The sequence below is a fragment of the Pantherophis guttatus genome, chromosome 1 (genome assembly GCF_059756535.1).
Source record: "Pantherophis guttatus breed Tessera chromosome 1, ASM5975653v1, whole genome shotgun sequence".
In the NCBI taxonomy this organism is placed as follows: Eukaryota; Metazoa; Chordata; class Lepidosauria; order Squamata; family Colubridae; genus Pantherophis; species Pantherophis guttatus.
In genome coordinates, this window is record NC_142063.1 from 336,614,454 (window position 1) to 336,632,354 (window position 17,901).

General features: G+C 43.2%; 1 protein-coding gene across 2 annotated transcripts in view; it reads left to right on the forward strand.

Moving 5' to 3' along the window:
• CCDC92B (coiled-coil domain containing 92B) overlaps positions 1-17,901 on the forward strand; it is a 49,308-nt gene that overhangs the window by 20,600 nt on the left and 10,807 nt on the right. For both annotated transcript variants that reach the window (XM_087883436.1, XM_087883435.1), the window contains exon 3: positions 10,336-10,383. In XM_087883436.1, the coding sequence (XP_087739562.1) occupies positions 10,336-10,383 (48 nt within the window). The remainder of the gene's footprint in view (positions 1-10,335; positions 10,384-17,901) is intronic.

The following is a 17,901-nucleotide window of genomic DNA, read 5'->3' on the forward strand; positions in this document are numbered from 1 at the left end:
CAACAGCACTGAAGAAAGCGACCTATGACCATTTTTCACACTTCAGACCCTTGCAGCATCCCCATGATCACATGATTTACATTCAGAGGCTTGACAATGGACTCACCTTTATGACGGACACAGTGGCCCAGGGTCATGCGATCCCCTTTTGCGAACCTCTGTTAAGCAAGGCAAAGTCAGTGAGGAAAGTAGATTCACTTAACAACCTTGTTACTAATTTAAGAGCTGCGGCAATTCACGTAATGAATGTGGTGAGAAAAGTCATAAAATGGGGCAATACTCCCTTAATTAAATTTCTCACTTAACAACCTAAATTTTGCGCTCAATTTTTGGTCATAACTTGAGGACTAGTTGTATACAGGAGATATCTCATCTCTATATCTTACACACTAGGGGTGGTATTCACTTACTTTCCCTACCAGTTCGCAAATGTGAGCGCGTGCACACAGGTTGCCCGTCCACACATGTGCCTGCCCTTTCGCGCATGCACTTTGCTAGTGCACATGCCTTCCGCACATGTGCCCGGCCTCAAAAATGTGGCTAAATAGGATGGCATAGAGCCAGGGTGGGTGGGCAGGCCCACCTGTGATTTCCGCTACCGGTTCAGGCAAACCGGTACGAACCGGCTGAATACCACTTCTGTTACACACCCAGAAAATGTGGAAGGTGTTCCTAGAGAGACAGTCTGAGGAATAAGAGAGGTCCAGTAGGTCCCAGAAACTTATCCTAAGCAAAAGGATGGAGAAGGAAAACACATGGATTTAGACACAGGTCTATAGGCACATATATAACCAGGGGTCAGCAAGCTGCGGCTCTGGAGCCACATGCGGCTCTTTGGGCCCTCTGCTGTGGCTCCTTGTCGGGTGATCCCACCACTGGCTGGCCCGCCCCTCGCCCTCCCCTCCCAGTCACTCCTCGCCTGGCCTGAGAAGGTAAGGGCGATGGCAGGGGATGGAGAAGCGGCCAGGGCAGAGACAGAGAGATACAGGGAGTGGGGGGGGGAGAGAGACATAGAGAGATACAGAGAGAGGGGGGGAGAGAGGGGGAGGGAGGGAGGGAGCGGGAGAGAGAGATATGTCAAAAGGGTTTTGTGGTTCCTGGTGTTTTTTAACAACTGGTTCTCTGCCCTCATGACCGGCTGGGTAGGCATGGCTAGGGGGGGAGTCATGTGACTGGTGGAAGTGAGTGACATCGAGTTGGCCACGCCCATCCAGGTTTTGTGGCTCCCTGTGTTTTCTTTTCTGTGGGAAACGGGTCCAAATGACTCTTTGAGTGCTTAAAGTTGCAGACCACTGGTGGGGTCCTCCCAGTTTGTCCCGGTTCTCCCGAGCCAGTAGCGGTGACGATATGACTTCAACAAGGTACCTCTGTTTTACATTAATACTATATTAAAGAATGCCTTGTTGAAGAATAAATATAAACTTGTGGGGTATAAGGAAAATATAAGTGGTGCAAGGGTTGAGGGAAGGTTTTTGACAATATTTTATATAGATATTAAATAGTGAAGATGTTATTTGATTATACGTAGTGGATTTGTAGAGAATAAGATGAATAAGTTTATGCAAAGCTATTAAGCAAGGAATGTTTTCAAGAAGAAGTAATATAAGTTTATGGGGTAAAAAGTAAAAATAAGGTTTTTACAATATATTTTATTTGAGATTGGTTAAAATATTTTGTTAAGGTGTTAATATATGTAAGGGTTGGAGATCTGTTGGTTAACTGTAACTGGGCTCTGATTGTGTAATGCTGGAAGAAAGAAGACTTGCTTATTATTGAAGAACGGACAAGAACGAAGTTGGATTGATTACTTTCAAGCAATAATTGGTCTAAATAGTTATATTTAGATATGAATAAGGGGAGTTAAAGTGCAAGAGGGAGATAAATCTATAGATAGCTAGCTTATGTTTTTTTTATGTTTGTTAAATGCCATACCCTGTATTTGCTCTGGGAAGTCTAGGGGGGGGAGGGTTGGGGCAGGAGGGGGGAGGAGAGGGGGAGAAAATATGTGTAAACTTTTAAAAAAAACTTTTCAATAGTAAAAAAAACAAAGTACCTCTGCTAAATCCTAAATAATTGTCACATGACCATCAAGCCACGCCCACAAAATAAGCCACGCCCACAGAACCAGTAGTAAAAAAATTTAGAACCCACCCGTTGCAGACCCCTGCACATGACTATGGGGAGGCTGCAACAGTGGTAAATGTGAGGACCGGTTGTAAGTCACATTTTTCAGCACCATCATAACTCTGAACCGTTGCTAGATAAAATGTTTGTAAATTAAGGACTCCCTGAATTCTGTTCAGTCTTCTGAAAGATCCTGCACCAACAATCAGACAGAACCAACCCAGTTTACATAATTTTCCTTCCAATGCTCCCCACCCCCCAAAAAGAGGAGTCTGAGTGGCAGCATTTAACATCCAGCTGCCTGCAATTACTACGAGTTCAATTCTCACCAGGCTCAAGGTTGACTCAGCCTTCCATCCTTTCTAAGGTAGGTAAAATGAGGATCCGGATTGTGTGGGCAATAAACTGACTTTGTAAAAATATACAAAAGTATGAAGGCTGTTGCTTAACGCACTGTAAGCCACCCTGAGTCTCCGGAGAAGGGCGGCATATAAAATCCAAAAAAAAAAAAAGAATAAAATAAATGCATAAATTACAACGGCACCGAGCTTTTTATCGTCCTGATATCTCCAGCTACCTGTTTTATGGGGATAAAAGCACTATTAACCCATGTTGGAATGAGTCTTTTGGTGCAAATTAATCTGACTTTTGCAGGAAAGAATTTGGCTCAGCTCCCATTCTCCATAAGGAGATGCAGGAAATTCTCGCTTTACTATTTCTTTTTATCCCATTATTTCTTAGATGCTGGATGAGTCTAGACGGTGCAATCTCAGAGGGGTAATTAGTGCGCATTAATTGTTGCCCCCGAACAAAGAAAAATGAGAGTCTTGGCTCACGAATCACAAGACTTGTTTTTTCCACCAGGAAACAATTGGCACACTTGATATTTTAGGAACAAATAAACTGTGAAGACTTGTTCTAATTGTACGATGAACGGTTGTGGGAACTGAGTATGTCTGGTCTCACAAAGAGAAGGACTAGGGTTGACATGATAGCAGTCTTCCAACATTTGAGGGACTGTCCCAGGGGTGGGTTCTAAATTTTTTTACTACCGGTTCTGTGGGCGTGGCTTATTTTGTGGGTGTGGCTTGGAGGTCATGTGACTAGGTGGGCGTGGCTAGCTGGTCAGAGTCATTTCTGGAAGGTCCTCACACTTACGACCAGTCCTCGCATTTACGACCCGACTCATTTGTTTGCTTTTAACACTGATCAGTTGTAGGACGGCCCTTTGAAGCTCCACCGCAAGAGTTTAAACAGTTTTTTTCCCTCTAGTCATCAGCTGGGACTCAGGAGGCAGCAATAGATTGGGGGTGGGACCAAATAAAAGGTAAGAATAATGTGGGTGGGTGGGAGGGCGGGGGGGAGAACTGGTTCAGTGACGTCATATCGTCACTGCTACCGACTCGGCCGAACCGGACCGAACCGGGAGGAACCCACCACTGGACTGTCCCAGAGAAGAAGGGGTCAACCTATTCTCCAAAGAATTTGAAGGCAGGACAGGAAGTAACAGAAATTTATCAGAGAGATCCAACCTAGAACTAAGGAGAAATTTCCTTACAATTAGAGCAATTAATTAAAAGTGTGGGTGCTCCTTCACTGGAGGTTTTCAAGAAGACGTTGGACAGCCATTTGTCTAAAATAATACAGGGTCCCCTGTTTCAGCAGGGGCTGGACTATAAGACCCTTGAGCAGGGGTGAAATGTAAAATTTGTTTCTACCAGTTCTGTGGGCATGGCTTGGGCGGGGGGGTAATGTGATGGTCGGCGTGGCCAACTTTTTTTTTTTTTAACTTTTCAAAGTATTTTTTCTAATGTTTTGAAAAACCTCTGCCAATCAGGCAACTCAGCTAGGATCGTCAGAGACTTTTCAAAGCATTTTTTTTACCACCTCTTCAGCCAAGAGGTTGCAGAAAAAATTGCTTTGAAAAGCCTCTGATGATCCCAGCTGAGCCGCGTGATCATCAGAGGCTTTTTTAAAAAACTTTTTAAAGCATTTTTTCTAATGTTTTGAAAAGCCTCTGCCAATCAGGCAACTCAGCTGGGATGGTCAGAGACTTTTCAAAGCATTTTTTTTACCACCTTTTCAGCCAAGAGGTTGCAGAAAAAATTGCTTTGAAAAGCCTCTGATGATCCCAGCTGAGCCGCGTGATCATCAGAGGCTTCTTTTTTTTAAACTTTTCAAAGCATTTTTTCGTCGAAAGAGGTTGTAGAAAAAATGCTTTTAAAAGTTTTTTTTCCAAAAAGCCTCTGATGATCATGCGGCTCAGCTGGGCATGGTGAGGGGGGGGCGTAGGGATTTTTGCTACCGGTTCTCCAAACCACCCGCTGCCATCGCTACCAAATCAAGCAATCCGGTCCGAACCGGGAGCATTTCACCCGTGCCCTTGAGGCCACTTCCAACCTGTTATTCTATGTTCTATATTTCAGAAGAACCAGTGCGTGTTCTCTGGAAAGGGTACATCAAATACTGTACATACCAAACTACTTATCATGAATTTACAGTATGACATCACTTCTTTGGTAACTTGTAGTTTAGCATTTATTTTTTTTAAATTTTGATTTATATGCCGCCTTTCTCCGGAGACTCAGGGTGGCTTACAATGCGTTAAGCAATAGCCTTCATCCTTTTGTATATTTATACAAAGTCAGCTTATTGCCCCCACAATCTGGGTCCTCAATTTACCTACCTTAGAAAGGATGGAAGGCTGAGTCAACCTTGAGCCTGGCGAGATTCGAACCTGCAGTAATTGCAGGCAGCTGGTCTTAATAACAAGGTGCTTTAGACCACTGTACTACCAAGGCTCATTTGGGGTGAAACCAATCACCGGTCTGTATAAACCATAGTTTCTGGCTCCAGGGGTGCTATTCAGCAGGTTCTGACTGGTTCTGCAGAACTGGTAGCGGACATTTTGAATAGTTCAGAGAACTGGCAAATACCACCTCTGGCTGGCCCCAGAGTGGGGTGGGAATGGAGATTTTGCAATATCCTTCCCCCAGGAGAGAGGAGGGAATGGGGATTTTGCAGTATCCTTCCCCTGGAGTGGGGTGGGAATGGAGATTTTTGCAGTATCTTTCCCCTGCCACACCCACCAAGCCACGCCCACCAAGCCACGTCCACAGAACCAGTAGTAAAAAAAATTGAATTCCACCACTGCCTGGCTCCATGGGTTCTGAATAGCGGCCAGTATTTATTTATGCAACAACCCACAGTCATACTAACCCATGGTTTAGGATTAATGCATGGTGTCAGTCCAGTCAAGGAATTGAAAGGATTTGAGCAGTGGTGAAATCTGAACCGGTTTGCTACCGGTATGCTGGCCAAACATGCGTGCTGTGAGCCAAGTGCATGCTATATGCGTGCATGAGCAGTGCACATCAAACACGTGCTGTGCTTGCATGTGCAGTGCGCAGCAAACACGTGCTGTGCATGTATGTGCAGTGCGCACCAAACGCATCCAGGTGCAATGTGCACCAAAAAGGAAGCTTGGGAAGGTAAGTAGAACAGCGAGTGGGGAATCAGTTGTGCCGTGCGATTTAGCTTAGCTAGAAAGCAGGATTTCCTGCTTTCTAGCAAAGCTAAACCGCGCAGCACAGCTGATCGTTGGAAATACCAGTTCGGAGGAACCGGAGAGTGACTGAAGTGATCAAAGAGCTGTATTGCAGGCTAGTAGTAAAAACGTGAGGACTCTGTTAGAACAAAAGAAAGGATAAAATTGGACGTCAAGTTTCCGCATCAAAATGAAGAGCAGAAGGGAATGTTTTCACCCCATCATGGGGACTCATTTCTGGCTTTTGAGTATCATTTCTGGCTTTTGAGCCTTGGTGGTGCAACGGACTAAAGTGCTGTTAAGTGCTAGCATTTAGCTGCCAGCTGCCTGCAATTAGTGCAAGTTTGAATCTCACCAGGCTCAAGGTTGACTCAGCCTTCCATCCTTTCGAGGTAGGTAAATTGAGGACCCGGATTGTGGGGGCAATAAGCCAACTTTGTATAGAACAATACCGCTTAGGGGAGGCCGAAAGCCCTAATAAGCAGGTATATGCAAAAAAGTATGCAGGCTATTGCTATAATGCATTGTAAGCCGCCCTGAGTCTACGGAGAAGGGCGGCATATAAATTGGACTAATAAATAATAATAATAAAAAAATCTAACCTTGTTCTCTTTCGTCATCCAAAACCCTCAAAACTTTTTTATTTCATCAAGCCAGGCTGGCCTAACTTTCCAATGATGTAATTTTAATTTGAATTTTAAATGGGGAATTTTAACTGCCGGGCCAAATTGTTTAATACATTTTAGATTGTTTTTAAATTTTGTATTCTATGTTTTTTACCTATGGCTGTTCACCGCCCTGAGTCCTTCGGGAGAAGGGCGGTATATAAATTTAAATATTAAATTAAATTAAATTAAATTAAAAGTGACTTTAATTTCAAAGTTATAGCAAGAAACTATCTGCTACAGCACACACACACCCCCAAAAAAATAATGTAAGTGATGCTCATTGTATTATAATTTGGGAGTTGGAAGATCACATGACATGAGGTACCAAATCTTAGGTTGCCAAAATCTTGCTGATCACTAGATGGCAACAAAGCCAGATCTTTCTGCATCTCTTTCATGCCATCTAGTGGTGGTAAGAGGTTTTGCAAGTTCAGAGCTGGTAGCCGGGAACAAAGCATAAGGCTACAAACCCTAAGTCATACAGAACTTTTTGTTCTTTTTCTTCTGTCTTCCCTAGCAACAGTTTTTTTCCCTCTACAAATAAGGAGATCCTCTTGTGTCTGGGAGGAAAAAAAAGATTTCCCAGCCTTTGCAAAAGAGAAAGAAGTGGTGCTTTTTAAAGAACACATCAGCTTGTTACAGCCAGGAGCAGGAAAGTTATGCCTAATTTAACATCAGGGTTTTGTTAATTTTCCCTCCGCTTGCACAATCAGAAGCCGTGAGAGGCTTTGCTCTCGCTTCAAGCCCTAAATACTTTAGTGAGAATGTTAGAAGATTGAGGATGAAAGATCCCCAAGAAAATTCTATTACAGGCAGTCCTCAACGTACGACCACAATCGAGCCCAAATTTTATGTTGCTAAGTGAGAAACGTGTTAAGTAAGTTTTGCCCCATTTTAGGACTTTTCTTGCCACCGTTGTTAATTGCAGTTGTTAAATTAGTAGCACAGTCGTTAAGTAAATCTGGCTTCCCCGCTGCTTGTCGGAAGGTCACAAAAGGGGATCATGTGGCCCTGGCGGCACGGCAACCACCATACACGTGAGTCAGTTGTCAAGCATCCGAATGTAAATCACGTGACCACGGGGATGCTGCAACGGTCATAAGTGTGAAAAATGGTCATAAGTCCCTTTTTATCAGTGTCGTTGTAACTTCAAAATGGTCACGAAATGAACCGTTGGAAGTCGAGGACTACCTGTACTTGATTTATAAGTTTATAAAGGCAGAGGCAACTTGGAGTGGGATTTGGGGGTTCTCCGAACTGCACAGAATCTTAGCTAGAGGTTCTCTCGAACCCCTGTGAACCCCCATCAGCCCACCCCTGGGTATATTGATTCCAGGACATGTTTGCAGCAGATTTAGGCAGTGTTCTGCTGTCCAGATGTGGGCTGCAATACCCAAAGCATTTTAGAGGGCCTCATGGTATTAATAAAAACCTCTGGATAGCAATAGGTCAGTGGTGAAATCTAAAATTTGTTACTACCGGTTCTGTGGGCATGACTTAGTGGGGGGGGGGGGGTAATGTGACTGGGTGGGCGTGGACAATTTTTTTTTTTTTACTTTTAAAACCATTTTTTCTACAATCTCTTCGCCGAAGAAGTTGTAAAAAAATGCTTTCAAAAGGCTCTGACGATCCCAGCTGAGTTGCCTGATCAGCAGAGGCTTTTTTAAAAAGCCTCTGCGGATCAGGCAACTCAGCTGGGATCGTCAGAGGCATTTAAAAGAAAAAAAGGGTTTTTTTCGTTTTAAAAGCCTTTGATGATCCCAGCTGAGCCATGCGATCATCAGAGGCTTTTTTTTTTTTTTTTACTTTTAAAAACATTTTTTTCGGCTGAAGAGGTTGTAAAAAAAATGCTTTTAAAAGTTAAAAAAAAAAGCCTCTGATGATTGTGCGGCTCAGCTGGGCATGGGGGGGGGCAGGGATTTTTGCTACAGATTCTCCGAACCACCCACCTCCATCGCTACCGGATCAGGTGATCCGGTCCGAACCGGGAGCATTTCACCCCTGCAGTAGATTCACTTATTGCCTATGTGGAATAAGATGCTTGATTATTACTGAAACTGGTATAACAGAATGTGTGCTTGTTACAGCTTTAGTCTGTCCAAGATTCTGTCCATTAGGTTAAAACAAAGGATTGGACTGGATTGGATCTTACTGTCTCACCTTTGGGTTTCAGTCTGACAACCATCCCTTGTTGAACAAAAAACCCTGATTGATTGATTGATTGATTGATTGATTGATTGATTGATTGAATTTGATGCATATTTACAACATGTCTGCCTGTCTTGTTTCATTGTTATTTTTGCAGTGCCAAAGTGGAAACAATCCCCTCCTAGAAACCTCTCTGTTATAGCCCTTAATTAAAACCAGTTTACAAACCTCTAAAGTGAAGCCACTCAATTAAAAGCTTTTAATTAAAACCTGTTTACAGCAGCCCACTGAAACCGTTTAATTAAAAGGTCTTAATTAAACCCATTAAATAAACCCAATAAATCCAACCTGACTAAGTCAAGAGAATCCCTAAAAGTTTGCATTTGAAGCCATAAAACCTTTGCAACGCAAAACATAGGCAGCATTACTATCCTAGTTATGACGTAACAGAAACCGTGCAGTAACAGATTTAGTTTCTGTTTAGAACAGGAGATCCTGATCTTTTTGTACCATGGATTCCATTCGGAGTCTAATGAAATCGATCAGATCCCTTCTCAGAAAAACATCTCAAATATATAATTTTTATCAGAGATTTTTACATAAGTAAAAGATAAGCATGAAGCCATGCAAAGTCAAAGCAAGAAAAAGGAAAGAAAACCTAAAAGAAGAAAGTGCTAAAAGTAGAATAGAATAGAATAGAATAGAATAGAATAGAATAGAATAGAATAGAATAGAATAGAATAGAATAGAATAGAATAGAATAGAATAGAATAGAATAGAATAGAATAGAATAGAATAGAACAGAACAGAACAGAACAGAACAGAATAGAATTTTATTGGCCAAGTATGATTGGACACACAAGGAATTTGTCTTGGTGCATACACTCTCATTGTACATAAAAGAAAAGATACACTCATCAAGAATCATAAGGTACAACACTTAATGATTGTCATAGGGAACAAAGAAGCAATCAGGAAACAATATCAATATAAATCGTAAGGATACAAGCAACAAAGTTACAGTCATACAGTCATAAGTGGGAGGAGATGGGTGATGGGAACGATGAGAAGATTAATAGTAATGCAGACTTAGTGAATAGTTTGACAGTGTTGGGGGAATTATTTGTTAAAGCAGAGTGATGGCGTTCGGGGAAAAACTGTCCTTGTGTCTAGTTGTTCTATAGCGTCATTTTGAGGGTAGGAGTTGAAACAGTTTATGTCCAGGATGTGAGGGGTCTGTAGATATTTTCACAGCCCTCTTTTGACTCGTGCAGTATACAGGTCCTCAATGGAAGGCAGGTTGGTAGTAATTGTTTTTTCTGCAGTAATTTAGTAATATAAGTAATATAGATAACAAAAAAAAAAGATACATAAATAAACTATTTCCAAGCTGCTTTATACAGTAGTAATTACAAACTTACTGTCTCTTTAAGGCTACATACGATTCTCTTCTTATATTCAACCCCTTTTAATCAGTACATCATAAATCACATTTTTTTCCCCATTTTCAGCAAAAAAATCCATATGAAGTTTCCAGTCTTTTATCAACGTACTTGTTTTCTTATCGCTGACCAAACAGTCAATTTTGCCATTTCAGCAAATTCAGAATAGAACTTAGGGATTTTGGCACACGATTTTCAGTTCTGGCTTTGCACTCCTGCAAAACGCTTGATATCTAATAAGCTGTCTACCTTTCTATATCTAACAGAACAAAGGATCGGTTTCATTTAGAGGCTTAAATTGTGGCCGGTCTGACAAATCCTTGCATTGATCTGTAAAATAATAAACAATCTCTTAATAAACAATAAAGGAATTTAACCTTCCTGCTTCATTCTCTTTTTTGTTTAGAACTGACCCATGATCTGGAAGTGAAAGAGTTGGAAGCCAGACAGCAAGGTAAGTGAGAAGATAATTCCCCCCCCCTTTTTTTAAACCGAACTAACAAACATAAACTAGGAATAATATACTACGATCTACACATGCATTGAATCCCAATATGAAAAAGATATTTGAAGTTTGATTGGATCCAGCATGGCTCTTCTTGAAATTATACTAGCAGTTGAGCTGTATACAATACTCCCTCTTAACCTAACAAGGTGGATGTGAAGCAGAGATGGGTTTCAGCAGGTTCTGACCAGTTCTGGAGAACCAGTAGTGGAAATTTTGAGTAGTTCGAAGAACCGGTAGTAAAAATTCTGACTGGTCCCACCCACCCCCATCTATTCTCTGCCTCCCAAGTCCCAGCTGATCAGGAGGAAATGGGGATTTTGCAGTAACCTTCCCCTGGATTGGGAAGGGAATGGGGATTTTGCAGTATCCTTCCCCTGCCACACCCACCAAGCCACGCCCACCAAGCCATGCCATGCCCACCAAGCCACACCCACAGAACCGGTAGTAAAAAAATTTGAAACCCACCACTGATGTGAAGATGGAAAAGAGAGAAGAACCTGGGTGTTCAGTAAATTGTAAGAGCAACAGTAGTTCCAGCTTGATTTGTTTTTAAAAAATACATTTTACTAACTAAAGCAGGGGTCTCCAACCTTGGCAACTTTAAGACTTGTGGACTTCAACTCCCAGAGTTCTTCAGCCAGCTTTGCTTTGCTGGCTGAGGAACTCTGGAAGTTGAAGTCCACAAGTCTTAAAATTGCTAAGGTTAGATAACAGATAACAGTAACAGAGTTGGAAGGGACCTTGGAGGTCATCTAGTCCAACCCCCTGCTCACACAGGAGACCTGTACTAGGGATTTGAACCGCTGAACTGCCAACCTTTCTGATCGACAAGCTCAGTGTCTTAGCCACTGAGCCTAACCCTAACCCCAACCCTAACCCTGAACAACAGGAGGGAAAGGAATTATTAAGGGAGTCAAACTGAGGAATCCTTAGTGTTTTCTTTTCTTTTCTTTCTTTTTTCTTTTTTTACTTTAATTTATATGCCGCCCTTCTCCAGAGACTCAGGGCGGCTTACAATGCGTTAAGCAATAGCCTTCATACTTTTGTATATTTATACAAAGTCATCTTATTGCCCCCACAATCTGGGTCCTCATTTCACCTACCTTTGAAAGGATGGAAGGCTGAGTCAACCTTGAGCCTGGTGAGATTTGAACTTGCAGTAATTGCAAGCAGCAGATGTTAATAACAGTGCTTTAACAGTGCTTGTTTTCTTGCAGACATTTCATTACCCAAAGTAGGTAACATCATCAGTAAGTGAGGTTTGCTGTCCATTTATATTCTAGTCTAGTGGCTTGCCCTGTTGGTGCGGTGGTTGTGGTCTTAGAGATTCTTTGGTTGGGCTGTTTACTGTTGGCTTCTTTGGCAGTTTCTTAATTGGGCTATTGTTTGCTTGATTGTTGGTCTGACCCCCAATTGCCATATTTCCTTCCTCTCTCACTCCACTGAATGATCTCTTTCATTCAAGTCTCCAGCTGAAAGTAGCCGGCAGAGGGTGCCAAATGAGCAGGCATGAGTGATATTGTTCAGCTGGCTTCTTTGCTCACAGCATCTTCCCCAGACTTGGAAAGATTCCCAGTTGAACATTGTCCTGTCCTGGCATCTGACTTTGTCTAGTTTCATGTTTTTTTTTTCCAGTGGCGTGAAATTGTGACCTAGTCTGAATGAAGCCTAAGCAAGCCGGCATTGCCGCTTTCAAAATCATCTCAAAATCTTCCCTCCTGTTCAGCGGTGGGTTTCAGATTAGGTTACTATCGGTTCGCCCTGCGCACGCATGCTCGCTTTGTGCATGCATGCGCCCAGTTCATGCATGTGCCTGCCTTCATCACATGCGCCCAGCCTTCCGTGCATGCACATGGCCTCAAAAATATGCCTCAGTAGGATGGCATAGAGCTGGGGCAGGCCCACCCGCAATTTCTGCTACCAGTTCAGGCAAACCAGTCTGAACCAGCTGAATACCACCTCTGCTCCTGCTGTAGTGTTATAGTGGGAAAAAAATGTAGCCCAGCTCTATGATCCATTGAGGACATGTACAATTTGAAGAGCTATCATTGATGAAATGTTATTTTGGGTGAGTCCTAGAATCCAGGATTCTGAGGGTGACCTTGGTGGCTTGGGGGGCTTGGGGAAGAAACCACAGAGTCAGGTAGTGCATTCCAGGCATTGACCACTCTGTTGCTGAAGTTTTAGGAGCCTTGGTGGTGCACCGGACTAAAGTGCTGTTAAGTAGCACTTAGCTGCCAGTTGCTTGCAATTACTGCGAGTTCAAATCTCACCAGGCTCAAGGTTGACTCAGCCTTCCATCCTTCCAAGGTAGGTAAAATGAGGACCCGGATTGTGGGGGCAATAAGCTGACTTTGTATAAAAAAGAACACCGCTTTGGGGGGGCCAAAAGCCCTACTAAGCAGGTACATACAAAAAGTATGAAGGCTATTGCTTAATGCATTGTAAGCCGCCCTGAGTCTCCGGAGAAGGGCGGCATATAAATCGAGCCAATAAATAAATAAACAATAAATAAGTCGTATTTTCTGCAATCAAGTTTGGAGCGGTTTACCTTAAGTTTGTGTCTATTGTGTGCTCGGGTATTGTTGCGGTTGAAGCTGAAGTAATCATTGATAGGTAGGACATTGTAGCAGATAATTTTATGTACTACACTTAGGTCAGACTTAAGGCGGCGTAGTTCTAAATTGTCTAAACCCAAAATTTCAAGTCTGGTGGCATAAGGTATTCTGTTATGAACAGAGGAGTGGAGGACTCTTCTCGTGAAATATCTCTGAAATATGCAGTGCGGGTTCCAGACAGATGAGCTGTATTCAAGAATTGGTCTAGCAAATGTTTTGTATGCTCTAGTTCAGTGATGGCTAACCTTTTTGCCGTCGCGTGCCAAAAGCGGGGGGAATGTGTGTGTGTGTGTCATGTGTGCATATGCCCACACCCATAATTCAATGCCCCCCCCCATGTCCTGCCCCCTGCACATGCACATGTGACCCCCCCCCCAGCACTCAAAAAGGTTACCGGTAGGCCCGTTTTTCCAAGCCTGGGGAGCCTGGGGAGGGCGAAAACGGCCTTCCCCACCCCCCTGGAGGCCATCAAGAGGCTGGAAACAGCCCGTTTCCTGACTTCCGGTGAGATCAGAAGGCCTGAAAATCAGCTGGCTGGCATGCGCATGCGTGCTGGAGCTGAGCTAGGGCAACGTTTGCGTGCCAACAGATATGGCTTCATGTGCCACCTGTGGCACACGTGCCATAGGTTTGCCATCCTGGCTCTAGTTAGTAGTACAATATTACCAGAGAAGAAACTATGCAAGATTAGATTAACAACTCTTAATGCCTTTTTGGCAATGTTGTTACAGTGGGCTCTGGGCTTAGATCTTTAGAAATGAGTACTCCAAGGTCCTTTATTTATTTATTTGTTTGTTTATTTATTTATTTAATTTATATACCGCCCTACTCCCGAAGGACTCAGGGCGGTGAACAGCCAAACAGTAAAAATACATAGATACAAAATTTAAAAAACAAAGTAAAAATGAATTAAACAAATTTGGCCCAAACGTATTAAAACCCCAATCATTTAAAAACCAATTAAAATTTACATAATTAAAAAGAGGGAAAAGATTAGGCCAGGCCCGCCTGATGGAATAAAAAGGTCTTAAGAGCGCGGCGGAAGGTGCGCAGATCCGGGATCCTCCGTATCTCCGGGGGGAGCTTGTTCCAGATAGTAGGTGCCCGCACAGAGAAGCTCTCCCCCTAGGGGCCGCCAGTCAACATTGTTTGGCCGACAGCACCCAGAGGAGCCCCTCTCTATGAGAGTGTACCGGCCGGTGAGAGGCTATTGGTGGTAGTAGGCAGTCCCGTAAATAACCAGGTCCTAAGCCATGGAGCGCTCTAAAGGTGGTAACCAAAACCTTGAAGTGCACCCGGAAGACCACCGGGAGCCAGTGCAGCTCGCGCAGGAGAGGTGTCACATGGGAACGCCATGTCGCTCCCATTACCACCCGCGCCTTAACAGAATGAGGGTCGTCTACGAGGTCATAGACGCCATATGATCATCAAGCACTTCAGGAAGCATACAAAAGCTACTGTATATAAACAGGAGGGAAAGTCCACCCTCACTAGCACTGATGATGTTATCTAGTTGGGTAATGAAATATCTGCAAGCAAACCACCAAGTTCAGGGAGCACCAAGGACACCACATTGAGAGTTTCCAATCATCTATTAAATGCAGTTGGTGTAATTTTAATTGTATTTACTTTCTGGCTTTTTTTTTCTATGGATGTATGTCATCCAAAGTCACATTTGTCTCAGTTGATTAGCCATATAAATGTCATATGTAAATAAATAAATCATTTGTATTATTATTACTTTTTCTTCCAAAGAAGAATAAATATCTTGACTGAAGCAGTACAGCATTCGTAAACAGCATCCTAAAACATATCTTCCTGTCACAAGAAAAACAAACAAAATTAAGTTTTTGTTAACAGCATATTTATTTAGTCATATTTCGTAGATTCATTTGCAAGATTTATAAACTGTTCAATCCCTTAATGGCACTGGAAGGCACACAGTACAACAAGACAATAAAAACATCCATTCAAGCAGACCTGAAGTCATAACAGACATAATACAGAAATTAAATCAGTAGCTTTAAAATGGAGGAAGAAGGAAACTTGGTTCAGCTCAGGGGTGAAATGCTCCCGGTTTGGACCGGATCACCTGATCCAGTAGTGATGGAGGCGGGTGGTTCGGAGAACCGGTAGCAAAAATCCCTGCCCCCAACCCCCCATGCCCAGCTGAGCTGCACAATCATCAGAGGCTTTTTTTTTTACTTTTAAAAGCATTTTTTCTACGTCTTCAGCCGTAAAAATGCTTTTAAAAGTAAAAAAAAAAAAAAGCCTCTGATGATCGCTCAGCTCAGCTGGGATCGTCAAAAGGTTTTAAAAGCATTTTTTCTACAACCTCTTCAGAGGTTGTACAAAAAAATGCTTTTAAAAGCCTCTGATGATCCCAGTTGAGTTGCCTGATTGGCAGAGGCTTTTTTTCTTTTAAAAGCCTCTGATGATCCAAGCTGAGTTGCCTGATCGTCAGAGGCATTTAAAAGGAAAAAAGCCTCTGCTGATCAGGCAACTGAGCTGGGATCGTCAGAGCCTTTTGAAAGCATTTTTTCTACAACGTCTTCAGCCGTAAAAATGCTTTTAAAAGTAAAAAAAAAAAAAAGCCTCTGATGATCGCTCAGCTCAGCTGGGATCGTCAAAAGGTTTTAAAAGCATTTTTTCTACAACCTCTTCAGAGGTTGTAGAAAAAAGTGCTTTTAAAAGCCTCTGATGATCCCAGTTGGGTTGCCTGATTGGCAGAGGCTTTTTTTCTTTTAAAAGCCTCTGATGATCCAAGCTGAGTTGCCTGATCGTCAGAGGCATTTAAAAGGAAATCGTCAGAGCCTTTTGAAAGCATTTTTTTACAACCTCTTCGCTGAAGAGGTTGTAGAAAAAATGGTTTTAAAAGTTAAAAAAAAAATTGGCCACGCCCACCCAGTCATATTACCCCCCCCCCAGCAAGCCATGCCCACAGAACCAGTAGTAACAAATTTTAGATTTCACCACTGGTTCAGCTTCAGTGGTCATTTGTTTCCAAATACAAGTAGCCCTCGACTTACAACAGTTCATTTAGTGACCATTCAAAGTTCGACGGCGCAGATAAAAATGACTTATGACCATTTTTCAGACTCACAAGCCTTGCAGCATCCCCATGGTCACATGATCAAAATTCAGAGGATTAGCAACTGACTCATATTTATGACGGTTCCAGTGTCCCAGGGTCGCCCTTTTGCGACCTTCTGACAAGCAAAGTCAGTGGGGAAGCCAGGTTCACTTAACAACCGTGTTACTAACTTAAACAACTGCAGTGATTCACGTAACACCTGTGGCAAGAAAGGTTGTAAAATGGCCCAAAATTCGTTTAACAAATGTTTCACCTAGCAACAGAAATTTTGGGCTCAATTGTGGTCGTAAGTCAAGGACTACCTGTATTTAAGGTATTGTATCGGGGTGAAATGCTACCGGTTCGCACCGGTTCAAGTGAATCGGTAGCAGTGGCAGCGTGAGGCTCCGCCCACCCGGCCGGACGTCGTTACTTCCTGGTTTTAACCAGGAAGTAAGCTGTTTTTTACCTTCTGCACATACGCAGAAGGCTTTGTGCATGCGCAGAGGGTCTAAAATCGCACATGACGCACACACGTGTGCACTTCTGAACCAGTAGGGAAGGTAAGTAGATTTCACCCCTGTATTGTATGCAGTGGTGGGATTCAGCCAGTTCGCACCACTTCGGGAGAACCGGTTGTTAACTTTCTGAGCAGTTTGGCAAAGAACTTGTTGGAAGAAATCATTAGGGCAGACAACCGGTTGTTAAATTACTGGAATCCCACCACTGATTGTATGTATGTATGAGCTGCAGTGGCACAGTGGTTAGAATGCAGTACTGCAGGCTACTTCTGATGACTGCCGGCTGCCAGCAGTTTGGCAGATCGAATCTCACCAGGTTCACCATCATGGATATAAGGTCTCCTGCTTGAGCAGGGGGTTGGACTAGAAGACCTCCAAGGTCCCTTCCAGCTCTATTCTGATTGGTTGAGGTTGATAATCAATCAATAGGAACCGAGGTGGCGCAGTGGTTAGAGTGCAGTACTGCAGGCTATTTCTGCTGCCTGCCGGCTGCCTGCAATTTGGCAGTTCGAATCTCACCAAGCTCAAGGTTGACTCAGCCTGCCATCCTTCCAAGGTCAGTAAAATGTCGGGGGCAATATGCTGACTCCATAAACCGCTTATAGAGGGCTGTAAAAGCACTGTGAAGCGGTATATAAGTCTAAGTGCTATTGCTATTGCAGGCTAACTCTGCTAACTGCCGGGAGTTCGATCTTGACCATCTCAAGGTTGACTCAGCTTTCCATCCTTCCGAGGTGGGTAAAATGAGGACCCAGATTGTTGGGGGCAAGAGGCTGACTCTTTAAACCGTTTAGAGAGGGCAGTAAGGCACTGTGAAACGGTATATAAGTCTAAGTGCTATTGCTATTGCTATTCAAGGGCTACCCCACAAAAAGACTTTGCAAAAGTCTGTGCTTGAGATTGCCTGCACATTGAAGCAAGATGTTTCTCTTCCAGGTAGAGATGTCCCAAATTTATCAGCCAAAGCTGCAATAAAACCATGCACACACACACACACACACACACACACACACACACACACACACATACATACAGCATCTCCACCATAGTTGTTCTGCGCAGCTCCAATGTCAGTGCCAGATGCAGTAAGAGTCTTAATTGCCAACCTCTTTTTCAAGGTGGGCAGCCATCCAGAACAGATCTCTCTCCCTCTCTCTCTCTCTCTCTCTCTCTCGCTCGCTCTTGCTCTCGCTCTCGCTCTCCAAACAAACAGGGAGCAGCTCGGAGCAAAAACAAAACTGAATTCCATTTC